The sequence below is a fragment of the Scomber japonicus genome, chromosome 8, assembly GCF_027409825.1.
Source record: "Scomber japonicus isolate fScoJap1 chromosome 8, fScoJap1.pri, whole genome shotgun sequence".
Classification (NCBI taxonomy): Eukaryota; Metazoa; Chordata; class Actinopteri; order Scombriformes; family Scombridae; genus Scomber; species Scomber japonicus.
In genome coordinates, this window is record NC_070585.1 from 8,858,701 (window position 1) to 8,881,235 (window position 22,535).

The 22,535-nt window shown below is 40.9% G+C and overlaps 3 protein-coding genes across 3 annotated transcripts; 2 read left to right on the plus strand and 1 right to left on the minus strand.

The window, feature by feature from the left end:
* The first annotated feature begins 4,522 nt into the window (after positions 1-4,522).
* Positions 4,523-6,791, plus strand: smim19 (small integral membrane protein 19). Its single transcript, XM_053323962.1, has 3 exons — positions 4,523-4,749; positions 5,161-5,285; positions 6,247-6,791. The coding sequence occupies exons 1-3, from the start codon at positions 4,616-4,618 to the stop codon at positions 6,309-6,311; spliced, it is 324 nt and encodes a 107-aa protein (XP_053179937.1). The 5' UTR covers positions 4,523-4,615; the 3' UTR covers positions 6,312-6,791.
* Positions 6,792-8,000: 1,209 nt separating this feature from the next.
* pld7 (phospholipase D family, member 7) lies at positions 8,001-13,969 on the minus strand. The gene is given in 12 exon segments (XM_053323530.1): positions 8,001-9,081; positions 9,713-9,812; positions 9,919-10,084; positions 10,602-10,741; positions 11,232-11,432; positions 11,690-11,817; positions 11,979-12,093; positions 12,190-12,370; positions 12,628-12,815; positions 12,977-13,667; positions 13,669-13,696; positions 13,780-13,969. Coding segments are annotated over 12 exon segments (2,331 nt in total). The 3' UTR covers positions 8,001-8,878.
* Positions 13,970-16,554: 2,585 nt separating this feature from the next.
* Positions 16,555-22,298, plus strand: gpr137 (G protein-coupled receptor 137). The gene is made up of 8 exons (XM_053323958.1): positions 16,555-16,625; positions 17,869-18,336; positions 18,564-18,613; positions 18,703-18,943; positions 19,049-19,198; positions 19,973-20,098; positions 20,383-20,495; positions 20,606-22,298. Exons 2-8 carry the CDS (start codon positions 17,956-17,958, stop codon positions 20,700-20,702), a joined length of 1,158 nt encoding a protein of 385 aa, XP_053179933.1. The 5' UTR covers positions 16,555-16,625; positions 17,869-17,955; the 3' UTR covers positions 20,703-22,298.
* The last annotated feature ends 237 nt before the right edge of the window (positions 22,299-22,535 follow it).

Genomic DNA, 22,535 nt, shown 5'->3' on the forward strand with positions numbered 1-22,535 from the left:
CGGCAGGGATGAGGATGCAGACAGGGCCTACCAGCATCTCAGCAATGCTGCTGCAAAGGTGAACCTCCCCCACCAGCAGGCTGCAGGAGAAGAGGTAGCAGCAGCACAATCACAAAGTTCCAGTCAGGACAGTGCAATTTGGCAGGAATTTGATCAGCAGGTCTCTGGGCTTGTGACCAGCAGTCGAAATCCTGTCTCAGATTCGGTACTGGAGGTCCGTGCTTTTGTGGAGGAGCCACTTATACCGAGATCTTCAAACCCCCTCACATGGTGGCAAAGCAGAGGTGTGGTCTATCCAAGACTCTCTGAAGTCATGAAGAGGAGACTCTGTATTGTGGCCACATCTGTCCCATCAGAGAGAATTTTCAGCAAGATGGGGCAGATAATTCAGCCAAAGTCAGCCAGCTGGTGTTTCTGAACGCAAATCTGGAGTAGATCTGTAAGACAATTGTTCATTTGTTTGACACTTTTGGTGTGTTTGTTTAGTCTTTTTGATTGCATAGGCCTATTTAAGTTGATATTTTCTTTTTAAAATTTTCAAATGTAGGCTATCTTTTAGTTTTTATGTTGGCATTTCTAGCTCTCGATTTAATATTTTTTGTATTATTTAAGTTATTTATTTTCTTTTTGATGGCATTTAAGTTGATATTTCATTCTTAATATTTAAAATGTACAGTATTTATAATAGTTTTTGTTTGTCATTTTGCTTTTTATTTATTCTTTCCCACATTTAGTAGGATATTTCTTGTCTTGCTCAAATATTATTTTGGGTTTCAATACATAATAACAGTAAACATCTAAGATTTATAAACTTAAATGCTTTTTAAATTTGTTTATTGTTGGGGGACTGCAGTTTGCACCAATTTGGTAGAATGGCCAATAACAGTTATAGCGGTTTTCTGCTGTCAGTGCCATAACTAGCAACAACGTTATTTTGCTACGAGAGATATTGTAATGTTAATTGAAATCAGATTTTATGTTTATTGAATGTTTATGAATTACGAGATAGCCTTCAGTTATTCAGTTACATGGTATACAAACGTTGCCATGGTGATTAATGTATACTGTTTGTTGTATTGTTTCCAGACCACACACATCATCATATCCTCCCACATTCACATCCTCCGCATCAAATCATCTATACCATCACCTGTACCATCTGCTGATGAAGAGTTTTAATTAAATGTTCACTAAAAGAAGATCTCCAGTCCCTGACTCTTTAATGGGAGTCTCCTGTCCATATTGCAGCTTCAAGACCAGTGTTAAATTATAAGTGCAGCATAGCTGCTACATGACTGTCAGAAGCAGCACTACATGGGGAGAAGGTGTCAGTAGAATATTCAGCTGTTGTTTACAGTTTTTAATAACTGGATTTAGGGCTCATCATAGCACAGAGACTGCACTAGTAAAAGTTACAAATGACCTTTTAACTTCATCAGACAATGGATTTCTCTCTGTCCTTGTTCTGTGAGATCTTAGTGCTGCCTATGACACTATTGATCATCAAATCCTGTTGCAGAGACTTGAACATGAAAATGGTTTAAATCGTATTTATCTGATAGATTTCAGTTTGTAAATGTTAATGAAATAATACATTAATAAATCCTCCACGCAAACAAAAGTTAGTGTTACGACCCCGATTGTGTCTAGGGGTGGGGACGTAACAAACAAAACAACACAAACAAAAAGTATACCCGAAACACAAGAGATCCAAAACAAAAACTCAATTTATTAACGATGAACTAAAAGACAAGCTTCCAAAAACAACAAGGGAAACCGATCAATGAGTGGCAGACAAACCACACCGCTGGACAGGAACACCAGGAACCAGCACACAGCTCAGTTCAGTTCAGTTCAGCTCACAGCTCACAGCTCACAGCTCACAGCTCACAGCTCACAGCTCACAGCTCACAGCTCACAGCTCACAGCTCACAGCTCACAGCTCACAGCTCACAGCTCACAGCTCACAGCTCACAGCTCACAGCTCACAGCTCAGTTCAGCACACAACCAGAAATCAACTGCCAGCCCTGGAATCAGCTCCACAGGTTCTTAAGCTGTCTGCCTGATGAGCCACAGCTGATGCCAATCACCAATCAGTGGGGAGAAAAGGGGGCGGTACCTGCAGAAAAGGAAAAGAACAAGCAAGAAACCACACAGCACGTAACAGTTAGACACTGTTCCTCAAGGTTCAGTGCTTGGACCAATACTATTCTCCCAGCTGTGTGTAAGAAGGGACACCAGCGTCTTTTCTGTTTAAGGAAACTGTCTCACTTTCATGTTGACAGATCACTGATGAAGCTGTTCTACCGTGCTTTTATTGAGTCTGTCCTTTCTTTCTGTATGGTGGCATGGTTTGGCAACCTGTCTTTAAAGAGCAGGAACTCACTGAGCCAGGTCGTCAAATGGGCTAGCAGGACGATCGGTGAGACACAGCCTAGCCCAGAAGCCCTGTATATAAGACAGCTGCAGCGGCTCACTGGTTCCATCTTAGGGGACAGGTCTCACCCCCTGTATAGTGACTTCCTGCTCCTCCCATCTGGCCGCATGTACACCGTACCTAGGACCAAAAAAGGCACAGGTCTAGCTTTGTCCCTGCAGCCATCATACATCTTAATAAGAACTAGTGATCCCTTGATGATGGTTGGGGAGTTGTGGAGTTGATGATGATGATGATGATGATGTTGATGTTGACAGATGATTGTGTTGATGATGGCAATGATGATCTGATGATGAGTGCACTTATGCACTTTATGCCATGCACTTTGAGGGTAGCCACCTTACATATTTAATGCACTTTATGAGGATGGAATGATGATGGGATGAATTGTGTGGCTATTTTACTGTTTTCATTTTATTGTATTGTTTTGTATGAATGTCTCTCACTGCGAGCCAAATTCACCTGTGGGTACAAATAAAGAAATCTAATCTAATTTGATCTAATCTAATCTAATCTCCCTATATATGCTTCCTTTAGGAAACATTATTCAGAAACACTCAATAAATGTTCATTGTTATCCAAATGATACTCAATTATATCTATCAATAAAGCCAAATGAAATTAACCAATGCATTAAGTTCATAAAGGCCTGGATGACCTGTAACTTCCTGTTATTAAACTCAGAAAACACTGAAGTTATTGTGCTTGGCCCTAAACACCTTAGAAACTAACTCTGGATGGCATTACTTTGGCCTCCAGCACCACTGTAAGGAACCTAGAAGTTATATTTGATCAAGATCTGTCCTTTAATTCCCATAATTTCAAGGACTGCCTTCTTTCATCTGCGTAATATTGCAAAAAATAGACATATCCTGTTGGAGACTTTTGAGGTTGTGTTGCTTTTATTATTTTATTTTTTATTTCTGTATCTTTTGTAGCTTTTTTTCTCACTGTTGAGATATGCTTTCATTAGTTCAAGATACAGTCAAAATAAGCTCTGTAGTATAACTGGATGATTGAGGCAGCTTGTAGGAGCCAGTTGTTTGTCTGTTTATGTTGGTGTCCTGTGTTAACTTTACCACTGTGTGGCAGTGTAGAGCCAGGGCAGGTGAAGCTATATGGGCACAGGTACAATTGGGTGTCTAATGTCTTGCAAGGGTGATGGGGAGACTGCATGATTTTTACTGCTTGCTCACACTTAATACGGTCAGTAGTGACGTCATAAAACTATATACCACGGTTTGTATGCATCATCAATGTGATTTCACTATGTACCCTAAGTGTTGTGTATGTGGAAGTGTTCATCTAATAAATATAATAAAGGCAGCATGCAGGAGTTCTTCTCATTATTCTTAAATGAAATGTAATGAAAGAAATAAAACATGCCAGTCTCTCCTTCCAGGAATGTTTGTGAACCAACTGGCCCATGGTTGAACCTAATATCTGACCCTGTCCTAAACCTGCTCCTCATCAAGCATGAGGCTGGCGTTTTCTGTGAAAAGTGCCAAGTATAACATCATTTCCCCTCAAAGTTTATCAGTGACCCAACTTTTTTGTTTTTGTTTGAACTTTTCAACTGCAAACTGTGAGATGAATACTGAAGAAAATAAAGAGAAAAAAGTTTGTTTTTCTCCATACATAAAATTGTCTACAGTCTATGTGCGTAAGCTTCTTTGGACTACTGGGGATGAATAAAGTCTGATATAGTTTCCCTGATAATTAGACTAGAACTTAAACCATTAGTTGCTCAATCACAAAATGTCCATCATATGATGCTGTTCTCAGCACATTAATGACTTGCAACAAACGAATGTATGGATGTTTTGAGACTATTCAACAATAAAACTGTATAATACATTTTGACCAACATGACAATTGATAATGTAGGAAACAGCAGACAAGTTATACATGATCATTTCCATGAATGTGACAAAGCATTTACAATTAGTTTAAAAGAATGAAGGGACCAAAGCGTCTGAGGAAATATTGTAAAGTCAAGTATGATTTCAGACAGGAGGAGGCGCCATTGTGCAGGCTGAAGAAACAAGGAGAAGAAGAGGAAGTAGAAGGGGAAGTGACGCCGCGGTGTTTACACTGCGCAGCTGAGCTATTTCACACAATATCTCTTTGTATTCATATATTGAGCCTCTGAGTTTGGTCGCAGTTATCGTATTTTAATGGGGGCACACGGGGTTTTGGGCAACGAGCCCGAGTCTATAGACTACTCTGTGCATGAAGCCTGGAATGAGGCCACTAATGTCTACCTGCTGGTTATTCTGGTCAGCTTCGGCCTGCTGATGTACGCCAGAAAGTAAGTCTACATTTATATCAACCATTCACTGCTCCGCTTGTTTTAAATAATACATATAACACAGGAGTGTGGTGCAGCCGTAGAGCTGCCCCTTCTCTCAATATGTACTAACTCACACCATACTCCATTACTAAAGCGCCCATTTTAATCGTTACTTGGTCACAGGGAGAAGAAAGTACCTCATGAGGCGTTACTTTATTCATTAAAAGATTCAGGAGGGTCTTCTGGCTAATTCGGTATTCATATCACCCCCATACCATATATATTTTAATTTAATGTTTAATAATAGCCTTTCGTGTACTGCCAAACAAATGGCGATGTTGTCTCAACAGATCTGGTTAAACCCCCAGTATGACCTCTACATTCTCCTCGTCTCTCAATGAAATCTCGTTTTATTCCCGTTTAATTTAGAAACAAGAGGAAGATCATGCGTATCTTTACTCTGCCTCCCACCGCCGGGAGCAACCCGGAGCCCAACTTCTATGACAGCCTGCAGAAGGTCCGCCTGAGACAGCAGCTGGAGATGTACTCTCTGGGTGAGTATCACTGATACTTCAGGGCCTTCTTTGACTCATTTTTATAAAACATTTTTTATCCCCCAACAGTTGTTTAGAATTCTCTAAATCCATATTTTCATACGGCCCAGATTCCTCTCTGATAGATAGATGGATAGATCTTTATTGTTATTGCAAGTATACAACGAAACTCCGTTTGAGCAGTCCAATGCAGCATAAAAAAAAATATATATAAGATATGTACACATAACAGATAACACTAATACACACACTCACGAGCCAAGCACATCTCACCCATACCCATGACCACATACACATTCATACCCATACATACCAATTAAATCTAAACTATGGTCTAAAATATAAAGAAATGAATAAGGGGCAATGAGACACGACAGTATTCACAGTTCATTATTGCACAGAGTTCATTATTGCACTGGGTCCTGGGCTGGCAGTTGTGTGTGTGTTCTCTGCAGTCTGTCACAGCTCTGGGGAAAAAGCTATTCCACAGCCTGTTAGTGAGTGTGATGGGCGTTCTCAGTCTGCCTGAGCGGAGGGTGCTGTAGAGTGGGTTTCTGTCCTCCAGCAGTCTGATTAACTGAAGCTTTTTACATCAAATAAAAATGAGCAGAATAATTGACAATGTAGTTTTCTCCAATTTGGAGACTTAAAAAACACAACATAAAGTCTAGCTTAACATGTTTATTATATCGTGTATATTCTTCCTTAGCCTGGAGAAAAGGGATTTCAAAACTGTTTCCCACACATAATTCCTTAGTTAAACATCAGGCAGAGCTCCCATGTAAACACCTCATAACTGCCTTATGTTTCTGATGTTCCAGTCTGACCTCAATCAGTCTAAAAAGCCACCTGTATCTCATATTTTCATATGTAGTTTGACATCAATCAGACTGAATACATACTTTTATCTATATTGTCATTGTGGATGATCTTGAGGTAAATGTGTTTTCTTGTCTTCTAGCCAGGAAATTTGAACAGCATCAGCAACAGGGCCAGACAGACAGTGTGCAGCTCTCCATGGAATGAGAGCACGAGGGCACTCATCCCTTTCTGTCTGAGTCAACACTCCCACCGTCATCAAGCCCCTCTGCACACAGATAGGAAGCCACATGGGATGGCTGTCGAGACTGACTAGAGCCCAGAGAAAGAGGCTACTCCCGTGCTGGTTGCTGCTGTATTTGTTGTCTGTTGTTCGTCTGTACGTATGGAGCAGATACAGCTGGACTGATGAAGAAACCAGGAAGTGCTCGGGGGAGTCTGGCATCTTGCAGGTTTGCTGTGTGAGGCACAGCAATAACATGAACTTGGTGAGAGGATTTATAAACCTGTAACTATAGCAGATGTCACTAAGGTATATTCAGTGCCATGTGGGGGTAAACATGTCCACCACAAAGAGTACCTTTCAAATCAAACAAGATGTTTTTTTTTTAACTTTACTCTGTTAGATGTTTTAAATAGTAAAATTAAATGTCTTAAATGTGAAAATAATAAAATCACACAAACCTGGAGCAATGGAGTCAGTGGATGATTTGACGGGAGTTACCATGGTGATGCTTCATCTGGGTTTTTATTTGGCTTTGTAGAACAACTTGAACAATCCCATTTTCATCCCATTTTTCTTCAGAAGTAAAGTTCAGAAACTTTAATGGGTCAGTTAATACAAAATATACAAGACTTATTTTCTCACTTACTTCTAGTGGTGTCTACCTATGCAGATAGTTTAAGTTCTGGTAAAGAAGAGATGTTGCTGCAGCCACACTAGCAATGTGACTGTCAATCTGTCCATCACTTTCTCCCAGATTGAAATATGTCATCAATTCATCAATCAAATGGATTCACACTAAAATGTGTACATTCCCAGAGGATAAATCCTAATGAGGTATACTCTGACATTTCCAGTGGCTCCCCCATGTGGTTGACTTTCATGATTTTGAGTGCAATATCTCTAACTAGAACTATTGGATGAATTATTTCCATTAAATTTTAAAACACAAATTTAAAGTACAGATATTAATGCCTCATTTGGGATTAAATGTAATAATTGCTTTGGTGATCCTCTGACTTTTCAAACGTGGTAATTAGCAAATGTTAAAGCTAAGCTAAGATGATGAACATTTTACCTGCTTAATATCAGCATGTTTCATTTTTATTTTGAATATATGAGCTAATGATGTAACGTCAAAGGTAGAGCCCGGCCGAAATATCGGTCGACAGATATTGACCCTATCACTGATATATCAGTATCGCTGAATATGTTGTCTGATATGTGCCAATTTTTTTTAAAGCTACATAAGCAGCATTTTATGTATACTTGATCATTTTTCTTAATTCAAGTTGAATATATACTGTTTTTGTTGTTTTTTATTCATAGCTAAATATAAATAATAAATTACCAATGTAGTTTTAGTGCACTGATGTCATTTTTCACAATCATTTTACAAAAATCATTTAGTTTATGTATATATTCTGTACATATAACACTGGCTAATATATCGATATCAGAATTGTTTTGCTTCCTAATATGGGTATCGGCATGGCCCCCTTAAATACAGCGTCAGTGGAGTATACTTAAAGCATACCTGTACTGTAGACTTTTAGTTATGTTTAAATGTTTTGAGTCATAAAATAAATCCTATTCACCCTGATTATGAAATAAAAAAAAATCCTTGAAACAACCTCCTCACTCCTCCTTTTGTAGCACTCATTAAGCTCAAACATCATCAACAAAGGAGCAGACTTTATTCATGGTGAAACATACATTATCAGTTCAGTAAACAGCTCTGTTTGTGAGGGATCAACTGAAAACCTTCAGTTTCATTCAGAGCCGATAGGTCCCTTTGTCCAACAGTCCCAACAGTTTGAACAGAAACATCCACTGATGTCTGATGTCAAGCATACAACAGATAACTCTGGTAATGGAATGATTGAGGCGACACCGCAGGCACAATCAGTAATTATGAGAACAGTACAACAATAATCAATCAGCAAAATAAAGCACACTCACCATCAACTGAGGACACAATGAGTTTTTTTTCTTCCATAGTGGTACACTCAAATTTGATTCATTAGTCAGCCATCAATTACGAACATAAAATTGAAAGTATTTACAAGAATCTAGCAGTAGTGATGGGCTGACGTTACATTGAGTGCTTTTATTACACATGAACATTAAGAGCTGAAGGCTTCAGCAGTGTAAACATGGCCGTGGTGTAAACACCTCTTTGGAAATGTTGAATTTCCTGCATGAGATTTTTTTTAAAGCTTGACACCAACATTTTTTTTTAAAGGAAAATATACAAAATGCTCCAGGCATAAAAATAAATTGTACAATGCGATTTCACTTGCGCTTCAACCCTTGTGTAAGAAAGTTGAACAATACAGAGTATAAAAAAAAAAAGCATGTTTTGAAACGAAATATAAAAACGCAATTATATACAGAAGATTTGCAGCCGCAGTCGAGAAACCGCAATAAAATTAGATGCGTTGTTTCACGCAGTACAGCAAGCTGATTTTGCATAAGTAAAATAAGTTCAATGGCGAGAGCAAGCGAGATGCTGTTCTGCAATACTAAAGCTTTATTAAACAGCAAACCATCAGTGTGAGCCACGAGGGCAGACATCCACATCGTCGAGGGGGACGTTTCTGGAGTAACTGGACCTCCAGTCTCTGAGGAAGAGCTCCTCTGCTTGGCTCTGCACAGTCTGCTGGCCTTGTCCGACCACAGAGCCTGTCTGATTCACCACCAAACCCACTCCAGCAGTCTGTGTGAAGTAGTTCTCCGACCAGTTGGACGTCCCTGTGGACACACAAACAGGAACTGATGTGACGAATGACATTTTGGTGTTATGTGTAGATAAAATGTGCTTGTCAAAAGCAAAATATTGTTACAACCTGTCCAGATTCATTATGTTACCAATACAACAATGTAAAAATACTCCAATATAAACAAAAGTCCTGCATGAAGTTTTACTGGAGTAAAAGAACAGAAGTGTTATTGAGTAAAATGTAAAATCCATCTGGTTAGTTATTTGGCCTTTTACAGCGTTATGTACATGAAAGGATTATTTGCACTGATGCATTTGTTGTAGCTGACCGAGGTGGAGTCAACTATGTAATAATTGTTGGGCAGTTAATATACACAAACCACTATTTCATAGTCATTCATGTTTGTAATTGGGCCACATAACCCCAACCCTTATGAAGTGTATTAAAATATTTGAATAGTTTTGTCATTTAAAATGTAATAAGTTTTATTCCAGCCCTGAGCCAGTCATAGTGGATATTAATGTTTGATAGGGCTGGGCCCTATGTGGACAAAGTCAAATATCACAATATTTTTGATCAAATACCTTGATATTGATATTATGACAATATTGTAGGGATGACTATTGGTCCTTTTCCTTTTACTATAAACAGTAATAACATACCGATGTAGAGTGCTCTGTCTGTAACCATGTACTTGGCATGATTGACTCGTGCATAGGGGATCTTCTTCTGCTCTGGTGTTGAAGGCACTGTAAAGATTTTCTGCACAGAAACAATAAAAAAAGAAAGAGTTTAAGATCCATCACTTTTCCATTAGGGACACTACTATATGATTTAGTCATTCAGGGAATAAAATCTCCAAACGTACCACTTCAATGTCACATTTCAGTGGATGCCTGTTGAGCACCATCAGAGACTGCAGGAAGGTGAACATGGAGCCAGGGGAGTGTTCCCAGCAGCTGACTAGCAGTCTGACCTGCACTCCTCTGGTGCAGGCAGCGCCACGCAGGGCCGAGTCGATGGCAGGCCAGAACCTGAGAGCAGGAGTCCAACACACAGTTTTAATACAGGAAAAGCTCTCCAGCAGACAGATCGATACAGTCAGCAGCACAATGACTGTGACAGAGCGAGTAGAGGAAAAGATGTGTGTGCTGCTGATTGAAAAAAGATAACATTTTCCCTTGCTTGTAATTACCAGTGTAGAGTGTGAACTACACTTTATGAAGGCATTATCAAAATATTCATTTTTTTCAGATCACAACTGAATGCATCACAACTGGACTTGAATCTGATTGGCTTTCTTCCAGGCAAGTTTCCAGCATTTGATTTAGAAAGTCTGCAGTCAGCAGGTGTACCTCATCTTCATTAAAGAGACTGCTTTGTCAGCCAGTCAGGATGCAGTATTGTGACAACACAAACCATTGAATTAGTCAATATTACATCATTATTTAAAGTAACACAGTAGTCTGTATATGTTTAAATGAACTTGAATATAGTGTTTTCTGGGGATTTTGACAGGTGATCCTCAGTGAGTAGAGTGTGGTTTATCACCTGAGTGGTTTAGTGAACTCAGACAGAGGAAGGTAGTCCATGACAGAGATGTAAATGAACTTCTGAGCATCGTCGATGACTGACAGGATGGTGGTGAGGTCGTCTGAGCGTCCTCGTGCTGAGATCTGTGGAGGGGAGCTCTGTAGGAGAGACCAGGGAGAGTTGGATTAAAGTATATCAATTAAAATAATCAAAGTGTAAAACTGATCAATCACTGAACATGAGAATGTGTTATTGGACACTACTAATTTACTGAGGAGACAGCATGTCTTGTATATCACAATTACTACAGTCTCACTGTCAGGTTGTGTTGTGTATATAAACAACAGTATAGATTTATGTTCATTCAATCTTTCTTTCCATTCGCATAAATTCCCAACAAATTAGGATTAGACCAGCCAGAGATTGGGTTTTATTCAATTAAGTTATTAATGCAAATTTATTCATAATCCATCATTTCTATAACAACTGTAACAAGAGTACAATTCCTCAGTAACATAAAATGATCAAATTGATCAGTTTTTACTGACACCTTCTGTCTGAAAATATCAGCTTCAGCCTTTATAGTGTCATAATGAAAAAAGCAGAGAATCAGATGTTTTAAGCTCTCATGGAGTTGTCAGAACTTACAGACAAGTAGACTTGGGCCGGCACTCCGTTGAACTTCAGATGCAGAGGATTCTGGGCGCTGGTTAGAGCAGAGAGGCGAGCGGGCCAGTACGGAGGCAGGGAACTGTTCGAGCCGCTGATGCTCCAGTAAACCCCGAAGATCCGAAAGGCGTCCTGAGCCAGACAGCTGCAGTCCTCCACTGACAGGCCGACCTCCTTCACCTTGGATCAACAAAGCACGAGACGTATTCTACTGTAACCTGCTTTAAATGGACACATCAATAGCAGGCAGGCACTCCAAAGTCTAAGAATCAATATGAGAGCTCATAAATTTAAATTAACTAATTGATCAATTGTACAGCTCTCAGTAAAAGTACGTTTCATCTCAAAACTGGTGTCATTGCAGCCATGTTAGTTTCATGTGTGTCTTAGTTAAGTTATTCTACAAAAGTAAAAGTTTCCTTTCTTTCCATTTTTACCTGACTCAAAGAGCGCCAGTCCATGTTAGCGCTACCTAAGTAGAGGTGCTTTTGATCAACCACCCACAGCTTGGTGTGGACAATGCCTCCAGTCACAGCCATCAGGTCCACCTCTCTGACCTCTGCACCTGAAAATAAAAACACACATCAGGAGCCTGTTTCAACCTCCAGCAAAATCTACTTTTCTGTATTTAGATACAAGTGTTTGATTTAAAAAAAAAATCTTTAAGAAATACTGTACAAAAAAAGCAGAACACAATGTGATCCATGTTGTCAGATGATGATGTACCTGCTGCAGTCAGTTCAGCTGTGTCTTTAGTCGAGGTTTGGGGGGCGTTAACGGCGACCTGCAGTTTCACACCTTTGGATTCAAGTTGCTTCAGTTTCCTAAAGACCTTTCTTCCCTGCAAAATGTGGAGAAATAATATCACACACACACACCAGAAGATTTTTAATTCAATTACTCAACACTATACCCTGAGGCTGGGATGTGTCACTACCTGAGTGTCTGTGGAATCTGCATTCTCCAAATCGCTGGCCCGCAGTGTCAAGTAGAAAGCGGCAATGTCGACCGAGCTGCTGGCCTTGTCGAGCAGACGGACCCAGCTGTCTGCGATGCTCCGTCGGGTTGAGGGTGTAGATGGGTACAGGCCCTCTGGGATGCTCTCCACCAGATGCACTCTGCGACAGGGACAGTGAAACTCAAACTACAGCTGCTTACACGCCGCATTCAATCATTCCAGAGTGTTTAATCAGTTTATGATGATTTAGAGAAGCTGCTTTTTAGCTTCTTATGTCACCTTTCTACCTGATGACTGAACTATTAGGACTCATGATCACATTATTTATTTATTAAAAATACAATGAGGTGAATTTACCAACTCCTTATTTTTGTCGCTGCTCTAAAACAACAAACCAGACTGGAGAGATTTTCTCACCGACAATCGATGCTACAAGTCTCCTGTGCTAAGCCGAAGCCCTCCAGCCAGTGCAGCTCCAGCTGAGCAGTGAGCTGGACCACAGACAAAGGCAGCCCGTAGTGCCAAACATGCTGACCGAACCCCCCCAGAAGCAGCAAGATGGTGGGGAGGAAGCAGAAGAGGGAAAAACTGGAGCATCCTGAACTCTGCAAAATGGAGAGTGTATATAAAAAAAAAGAAGATTTTAGAGAGTGTGAAACAGTTCAGGGTTGTGCTGCGTTCCAAAGCCATTACTGCGGGGTGTGGTTAAATTCCTAATATGACTCACTGAGCTGAGACCACTGTAGAAACTGACAGCAAAACTCACCTTTGTTGATTTGGTGGATTTAGCTTTAACAGGCTCCTCTTTAGGAAAAGCTGATTCTTTCATGTTGGCTTGTTTCTCTGCAGCATCTCGGAGCTCAGACTGGCATACGTATGGCTCGTAATGTTCCTTCACCTTCCCTGAACCGTTGCCCTTTGACCTTTCAACCGTCAAATCGTCCTCACATTCGACTTCCGATGAGGACCTACTGTCCTTAAACTCGAGAGCGCTCGCCGGTTCCTTTTCCCACGGCGGTTCTTCATCTTTGATCGCCTCCACCCGGCCGACCCCGGCTATGTGAGTGACCTCTGAAGGCTGGGACTCCGCCGTGTCTCCAGAGGCGGCGAGGGTCATCTTGCTTTTCACCTCGACGTCAGCTTCCTGTGACTTCTGGATGATTAAGTCCTCAAGTGGGAGGTGACTTACGGGGGCGTCAACCACGATGTCGGCTTCTATTACCGAGTTTTTGCTCTCGTCTTGCTCTGGCAGATGTTGCTGCTCCCCGTGCTCATGTCTGATGGCGGGCCGGGGGCTTACAGTCATAGGAGGCAGCTGCACGGATTCAGGTAAACTCCAGGTCTTGGGTGTAGTAATCAGGGAGGTGGGGGCCGTTGCAGCGGGTTGATCTGTGCCACTGAACAAAGAGGAGGCTTCAAAGCCGATTTTGGGGGTGCGGAGCGACGGCTGAGGAAGTGCTTTTTCTCTGACATCGGGGAGTTTGGACTTTGAAGCTTCCACGCCTGGGACTTTCTCAGAAGGTTGAACTACATGGGCGGCGGTATCTTTTTTGGAGGTGGGTGGCTCACTGTTCTGGCTTGCCCCGGAACGTCGGCTATGAAAAGTAGGGATTCGAGACACAGGTTTCCCACCTTTGCGGTTCATGTCTTCTCTCTCCTCGAGCTCTTTTTTTGCAGCCTTGTCGTCTGTGAGCCGGTCCAGCACAACACTACAGTACTTGAGGTCCTGCAGAAGACAAAAGTCTATTAAAACAAACATGCGTCTCACATGTGTGTGTGTAATGTACTTTTAACACTGTCTGTTACCTCGAAAGGGTTCAGTAGCACTGCAATGACTAGAAAAGCCACACCTATTCAAATTAGCCCTCCTGGCTGGTACACCTCTGAGTGGCCACCGCAGACTGGGTGTCAGTTATTTGTTTATGGACATGACATTTGTGTTGTCATGGGTACAGCATCATTTAACTTCCTATTTTTATGGCAGTCAAAGTTCAGCTCACACTGCTCCAAGTTGTGAGCACAATTCTAATTTCCATAAATAAATAATAACGGTTGCCATGTTGTCATGCATTCCATAGCAACCAACTTAATTTTTTCCTAAGCAAACACTCAGGATGAGTATGAGATCACGGTGTGGTCACTCTACAGTTCATATTTCTCTGGATGCTGCATGAATCTTCCCACAAACATGTTATTTATATATAGTGCTAAACACTTACACTTTTTTTCAATTAACCCTTTAATGGATTGGTTAATAAAATGTCAGAAATATAGAAAACAAAAAGTCTTTACAATTCCTTGAAGAGATGCCCTTCTTTGTTTTGTTTGACAAACAGTCCAGAGTTAGATAAGATAATAAAATTAAACTAAAGCTGCAAATCTTCAAATATGACCCTGTCTGGTTTCTTACTTGATAAATGACTTAAAGCTGCAGTGCAGGACTTTTACATATAAATTAATATCTGTTACATTTAAGCAAAATGAGTTCACACAGCCTGGTAAATCTTTCTTTATTTAATAGTATACTGGAGTTTTTGAATCTGGTGTCTGTGGCAACTTTCTTGCGCTGGCGCTCTGGTAGTAATGTGTTATACATCGACCAGCAATGACTGGTTTGTGACCATACTCAGTACACACCAACTTCATCACATCACTGGGGCAAGGATCACCTCATGTAAAGAGTGTCAGAGGTCTGCAGTGACGATGTCGACAGTGTTTGTGTAATTACTCTCACCACCAGAGAGGGGAGACAAAGTTCTGCACTGCAGGTTTAAGCAATTACACACATTAACGTGGTTGCCTATCATTTTTGTGGTAGATCAAAATTACCAAATTTGAGGAATCCTTGCTAAAAAATGTTTATGTTAAAATAGTATATCAGTCAATAGACTCACATATACTGATATCCACAATAGCCGAAATACTCCAATATCAGTTAAACTCTATTAGTAATTGGCAAATAACTTAACTAATTTCCTCATTTTCTAATACAGTAATCAACTTCTCTTTTCTGGAGGCAGGATAAAGGCGATCAGGACACTTCCGCAGTAGCCAGCCAGTATTTCCTGCTGATGACTACATGCAGCTGCACAGACACAGAGCATTATTTCTTTCACCACAGGCCTGTGTAAACAAGAGCTTTACCACACCCAGGTATCTTCTATGGATATGCTTTAAAAGCCTTGCAAAATAATGTCCCATAGCGAGGACTCTGTGTGCTTTCTTGAAGGTGAATTACAGCCTACCGTTACATCTGCTTCCTCAGCAGCTTCCTCCTCCAGCTCTGTCAGGCCACTCTGCTGTGTCTCCATCACTCTGCTCTGAACGGACTCAGAGTCTGACTCATCAGTGTCCTGACAACATCAGATATAAATAACACATAAGGATTACATAAGAAACATTGCTGTAGAGCATTAATTATGAATGGTACAGTGTGGTGTGGGGCGTCAAGGCACAGTGATGTTGAATTGCAGAAATAAAGCAACTAAGCATATAAAAAGACATAAACTTTGTCATATTGTTCACATAAAACACAGTCAGTGTGAAGCAGAACTTACCATGATGCAGCGTTATGGTAAGTTGCTCGGTAATAAGTTGTGGCAGGACTCAGAGGTTCACACACCCCACTAATGCAATTTTAGCTCTTTACGTTTAAGCTAACCAGCTCCGCCAATGTTACACAAGTTCAAGGTGTTGTAGCTGTAAATATACTGCAGTTCACAGCAGGCTGCGTCTCTATAACCTTTTTTTCGCTAGTCTTTTTCCTCTCGGGTTAGTCGGCTAATGTTGCTACCGTTAGCGAGCAAGCTACGTGGCCAACTGTGAAGTTTTCCGCGGTGCTGGAGGAAGAGGAGGCGGAAAAGCTGAGTAATAAAAAAAAAAGACCCACCTCGTACGTAGTGCTGCCGACCAGGCGGGTCGGCCGGTGCGGCGTGGTCGGTGCTGTTGTGCCCCCTAACTCCTCCTCGCTCGCTTCGCCGTAGTGGACAGATTTCCTGGAGCGCAGGACCATCGGCATCTTTGGCCGCTTTAGGTGACAGCGCTGCGGCTTGGTGACGGAGATAAATTGACGACGAGAGTCTGCAGAGCTGAGGACTATCTAACCTTAACGGGGCAGACGGCTGCTGCTGTAGACAACTAAACTCACATTGAACAGCTGTTAAAGATATGCAAACACCTCTCCTGGCAGGCCTGCAGTGAAGCTGAGTGTTTAATGTAATTTTAAAAGCGCCTTCCTTCTCAGCATGAGTAAACAACAACTTGAAGAAACCGCGATGTCCCGTCAGCGCTGATTGGCGGTTGGAATCAAAACGTTAGCTCCGCCCTGCAGACGTTACGCAGCTCACACACGGAAACACGGATTATACCGTCGACTGCTGTTTACCCCGGAGCCTGTGGTCCACTTTACACATAAGGTCAGTTATTGTCGTTAAATTATCGCTGACAGCTTTATGAGACAGTAAGAAATATATGACATTCAGGTTAATTAAGAGTTAGTAACGGCTAGCTTAACGTTAGCCGCTTTATAGTAGCCTGAACTCATTACCGGTTGTTTACCTTCAGACCGTGAACACGTCCAGGCTGACCGCCAGGAGCTTCACAGGCTGCTAATAATACCTAAACTAACACCTGAAGCTACACTTAAAACTATACAATTAAATAGCAGCATTACCTTAGTGAATTTTGACTTGCTATGTTTGTGTTGTATTGAATTGTATCCACTCCTGTAAGCTAACCACCATAATGTAACTGTTGTATTATTCATAAGCCCTTTGTAGTTTAAATCCATGTAGAAACAGCTGGGAAATGTGTGTGTGTGTGTGTGTGTGTGTAATCTAACATTGTTATTGGTGAGGTGATATTGTAGTTACATTGTCATTCATGGTAAACTACTGTAAATATTCTCTTTATAAATATTCAGGAGTTCACTGAGAGTTTCACTTTGACTTCCCTTCTATAAAGACAGCTTCATGTGATACTGGAGGAAGGCTCTCTATTTATTGCTGAGCTGGGCCAATACTGATCATGATATGTATAATTTGTGACACAGCATTCTTTTTTAATGACCGCTGGTGACCTCAGTAGCAGAAACACAAGATGATAATCAAAGGTTATTGTTAGGGCTGCCTATTGACAGCCCAAAACCTAAAAATGTTCAATTTAGTATCATAGACAACTGAAACAACAGCAAATATTTCATTTGAAAAACTCAAAACAGTTCATTTTGGGTATTTATGCTTGAAAGAATAAATGTTTTATTCTTATCTATTATACAAAAATTGTTGCTGATTCATTTTCTGCTGGTAGACGAATCTTTGGCCTTGCTCCACTAAATGTCAGTAACAAAACAGTAATAAACGGCTGGCACAATTTCTCAAGCTGACTACTTTTTACCTTTTTTTGTCAGCTGATTAATCCAAACTATGAAAAATAGAGAAGATCTGTAATCAGTGACTGTCGTTTGCCGTATTTGTTTTCATATTATCAGCTATTTTTATTATTAAAAAAGCTTGCATTTGATTTTGTATTGATCGTGTAACAGTTTCCGCACCAAACCAAGCTCTAGTTTTTGTGTTATTTTCCTCATACAGCTCAGCTCCACCCTGAAGCTTCTGTTCATGACCTGCTGACCTCTTGTCACCCTGTCTCTGCCCTCAGGTCTCTCATGTGAACCTCTCTGACTGAGAGGAGAAGGTCAGGCTGTTTCACTGTGACGATGGACACTTAGTCTCGTCAGCGCCCCAAATGGAAGCTCCGGTCACACCTTCCCCTCCTCCCAACTCCTCCACCTTGCCTCCCCCGGTCCCCCTGCGCCCGGCCGTCGCCCCCTCGGTCCAGCTGGGTTTCACCATCCTCTACACTACCCTGTATGCCGGACTCTTCCTTGCGGTGTACATCCAGCTCTGGCTTCTCTACCTTTACAGACACAAACGATGGAGCTACCAGAGCGTCTTTCTCTTCCTCTGCCTGCTGTGGGCCGCTCTCCGCACCACCCTGTTTTCCTTTTACTTCCGCAACGCTCTGGAAGCCAATCACCTACCCGTGGCAGTCTACTGGCTGCTCTACTGCTTCCCCGTCTGTCTGCAGTTCTTCACTCTCAGCCTCATTAACCTGTATTTTACTCAGGTAAGACTGCTGAAAAAGGGAAGAGGTGAGGACAGACAGAATAATTCTAAAGCAGTATTTATCTGACACAATAACCGCTTGTTGTAATCTATTGAGAGAAGCGGGGGAATTCCTCTTTATAGTTGACCTCATAGTTTAAAGTCAAATACTTACCTAAGTTACAGAATTCCTTTCACTTTCATTCTGAATGTTATCTGGTGTTTTATATTCACACTGTTGCTCCGCAGGTGTTGCTCAAAGTGAGAGAGACGTACAGCTCAGACGTGGACAGACGACTGTAAGTTTCACTCTGCAGTAAAGAAACCACCATAACAAGCTTTAGTGCAGTTATACAGAGATGTAACGTGTATTTAATGTGTTCCTTAGCTGGATGGCAAGATGCGTGTACAGTGCGTTGAGCTTCATCTTCCTCTGCGTCAACGTGGTGTGCGCCGTTCTCGGGGACCGAGGCGGCAGCAGGAGGTTGGGGGAGAGAACCTGGGATCTGGTCCTGGTTCGAGTTCTGGTCAATGACCTGCTCTTCATCCTGAATGCAGTCTTACTTGCCGCCTTGCTGCTGCTCCTGACACGACACTCTCGCTTCACCAGCCCCTACCTGATGAGCAAGGTGCGCTAACGTGACATGCTGTGATTTTAAAATGCAGAAATCATCGTATTACTACCCTCAGTGCTTCTTTATGATAGTCCAGGCTAACGGTGTTCTTTGTATCAGGGGACCACCGTGTGCCGCACAGCAGCGCTCGGAGCAGCAGTGATCTTCTTGTATGCCAGCAGAGCCTGCTACAACCTGACAGTCCTCGTCCTGTCCCAGAACCACCACGTGGAGTCATTCGACTTTGACTGGTACAACGTCTCTGACCAGGTAATCAGCCAGTGACCTGGGCCTCAGTCTTTATCTCTAGGTAACCAAGTTCACCAGATAGTTTTGATAGAAGTCTGTATCTGCAACGGTTGTCAGAGCAACAAGACCCTGAAGTGCAGGTTATTTCACAGTTAGCTGATAAGACATTCAAATTTTATCTACTTTATTTTAAGTTATTTTATTATTATTACCATTCTATAAGTTTTATATTCTTATCAAGGTTATTCGTGTTACTTACTTACTTTTGTCTTTTTAAATCTTTTTTAACCCAGTTTTAGTCTAGCTTTTTTAAACTTCTCTCTTTTATTTGATTTTACTCATGTTTTGTCTTTTTTTTAATTAACTATTTTTTTCCCCTATAACTTTGAAGAAACATTTTCTCTTATTCTCTCTTATTTTTTATTTATTCATTTTACTTTGTTTTATTGAAATGTTTTTGTCATTCTTATTTTCTCTGCAATTCTTTCTTCTTCTTTTTGTTCTTTTTCTTTATGTTGTCCTCTGCCTACACTTTTTCTGTCTTACCTCATATAACTGCAATCACATAATGAGCACTCCTCTAATGATAAGTGCTCATTGTGGTTTTGACTCTTGACTCATGTTGCCTTTGTTTCAAAATAAGAGCAAACTGTGATTCAAGCAGGGATTAGTTTAGCCACATTTGAAATGAGTGGTGGTGATGTTAATTATGAGTAGTTGTTGGGTACATGTTTTAGTAGCAGTGACCAGTGAAAATTCCTACTAGATAAATCCTTTTTGTTTGTTTGTTTACAGGCTGACCTGCGTAATGAACTGGGCGACAGGGGCTACATGGCCTTTGGTGCCATCCTCTTCATATGGGAGCTGCTGCCGACCAGTCTGCTCATCCTCATCTTAAGAGTTCGCCAACCTGCTCAAGAGGTACTGAAGGGAGTGTCAGACAGGCACCGGAGCACTTTATTTTTTCATGAATTATGTTGTAATTTGTTTTTCCATCCATCCATTTCCTGCCATTTATCTGGGTCCAGATCATGTTAATTAATTCATTTTATTAAGGATTTTTTGGGAAGTTGTACCCTTGTCGTTCCTGTTGGTTTTCAGTGATTAAGGTTTTAAATTGTGGTGTTAAAAAAGTCTGCAGGAACATGAATGATCTCCACACAATCTCTCTTACTGTTGACTCATGTTGTCTCTGATCCTCGCAGACCAGCAGCATCAACAACAGGGTCTTGCCTCATCCATATTTCTTTGATGACCCTCAAGGCATGGATGAGGACGCTCCTGTACCCTGGGCGCGCAGCTCACACCCACACACAAGGTACTGTCACGACCAAAAAAACCTCTGACGCACATTTGATCTCTGAATGTGTTGCTTAATTGTCTGCACGCATCACCAGAAGCTACAGCTTTCTTCTCGCTCTGTTTCAGCTGGTACGGATCAGAGACCGCTCCCCTCCTGTTCGCCAGCAATCCTCCAGACCAGAACCACCAGCACCACTCTTTCTACTCCACCCCCCAGAACTGAACTGAACTGAAGCAGCCATCAGAACAGACCAAACACGGCTCCCGGCTCTAAGTAGTTAACTTCCTCTGAGAGCAGTCGTTTGCACTGAAAACCTCAGGAAATCCTCACCAAACAGCAAATATGCACCTTCTAGTTTTTTGAAAAGAGAAAACTATATTTTTAAAAATGAAAACAAGCTGACTGTTTTGTAGCTCAAAGGGAACAAACTTGGCAGGACAATCCCCGCCTAACATGCACGCTCAGTGATCTCCTTATAAAGGTTAAGCTGAGATTAAAATACATTTTAAAAAAACATCCCAAGAATGTGGATAATCAATTTAATACCTCTTCCTATCCCTTTAAAGTGGCACATTTAGCTTCATTAGCATTCCTTAATGAATAAATAAGTTGATAAGCTCGCAGCATGTGATTCACAAAGAGCCACATCCAAAGAGGGGAACTTTTCTTACACTTTTACAGGTGTAGAAGAAACAGAATCAATAATTCCAGCAGCTTCTCTCTAATGTAATAATCACATTGCTGCACTCTTTTCTTTAAGACCAGTCTATAGTCTCTATTCTTTAAGTTTGTACATCACATTTGTCTCTTTTTAACTGTTTTGGAGTAGTTTTTGATTCCTGCTCCCTTCCTGTGTAATTATATATTTTGATGGAAGTTTAACTTATTTTATGACTACGGTTCTGCGCTGAATTTGCAACTAAAATATACTTCTTTTTTTTTCTGCTTCATGTCTTTACTGGAATGAGGCTTCCTCATAGTGAGTCGCTCACCTGTGGGTTCGACTTTACCACATGACTGACATTTAACTGTGTAAACAGCCAAGCAATACAAGCACGAAAAAAAGCTTGTTTAGCCTGTTGCTAAGCAGCGGACATATGGATCAAACTGCTGTGGTTGTAGATCTCGATACGGCACCTTTCGATATTTCAGATGTTTTTTTGATTTTCGAACTGTACTTACATGTTTTACTACCAACTGTATAATTCAATAGAGTCACATGTTTTCCAAAGTATGCCAGAGTGTCTCAGATTGTATTTTTACAGCCTTCCAGTCAACCACATTAAAGTTATTCCTGCGTGTCAGTCCACCTACAGACTGTAAACCTTTGCTTTGAGACACGTAAAACATATCTGCTTTTATTTTTGTCTTTTATGTTATTATAAAAACATATATGCAAATTTTTTAAAGTCTGTTTACAGTTTTCTTCAAAAATTCCTGGTACATTTTCTGGAAAGAACCGTGTCATTTGGTGGTAATTTTACAGATTTGTTCTCTGTTGGGATTTTAATAATTTTTCTCACAGGAATTCAACAGAACACAGTTTGTCCAGAGGTGGCCAGATGTTTGCATTCCACTCTACTGTACATGGTAAAGTTTGACCTGTCGCTGTTACTCTTTCACTGTCAAGTAGATGTTAACCTCGCCGTGCTGTTAGGCAGCGGTTTCCATCTTTTTGGCTTGTGAGTGTCAAGGTTTTGGCCTCAGTGTGGACGTGAAGTGTTTTACATGACTTTTTTAGAGGACTAAGAGGTAAAAATATAAAATATAACTTTGTACTTGTGAATGATGTATGAAATGTTACAATTAATAAACACTTAAAATGACAGAAAAAGAGGATACGTTTCCAGTGTTTTGTGAGAAGAATAAACTATAAATGATTTAGTGACAGATTAGTCACTGTCTTTCTTTCTCCTATCATCCTGTGACTTCTAAGATTGATGATCCCTCTGGTTAAATGATTAATATTACACTACAATACCAGGCCATCTGGTCGCTCATAGTTTCTCAGCTTTTCTGGCAACAGAATGACTCAGCTGCTCTGGATTTTTCTTG

Excerpts from the sequence above, each read along its gene's own strand:
- gpr137 (XM_053323958.1), top strand. The coding sequence starts at position 17,956 with ATGGAAGCTCCGGTCACACCTTCCCCTCCTCCCAACTCCTCCACCTTG. Across the intron at positions 20,099-20,382 it reads TTCGCCAACCTGCTCAAGAG|ACCAGCAGCATCAACAACAG; the intron begins GTACTGAAGGGA and ends TGATCCTCGCAG. Across the intron at positions 20,496-20,605 it reads AGCTCACACCCACACACAAG|CTGGTACGGATCAGAGACCG; the intron begins GTACTGTCACGA and ends GCTCTGTTTCAG.
- smim19 (XM_053323962.1), top strand. The coding sequence starts at position 4,616 with ATGGGGGCACACGGGGTTTTGGGCAACGAGCCCGAGTCTATAGACTAC. Across the intron at positions 4,750-5,160 it reads CTGCTGATGTACGCCAGAAA|AAACAAGAGGAAGATCATGC; the intron begins GTAAGTCTACAT and ends CGTTTAATTTAG. Across the intron at positions 5,286-6,246 it reads GCTGGAGATGTACTCTCTGG|CCAGGAAATTTGAACAGCAT; the intron begins GTGAGTATCACT and ends CTTGTCTTCTAG.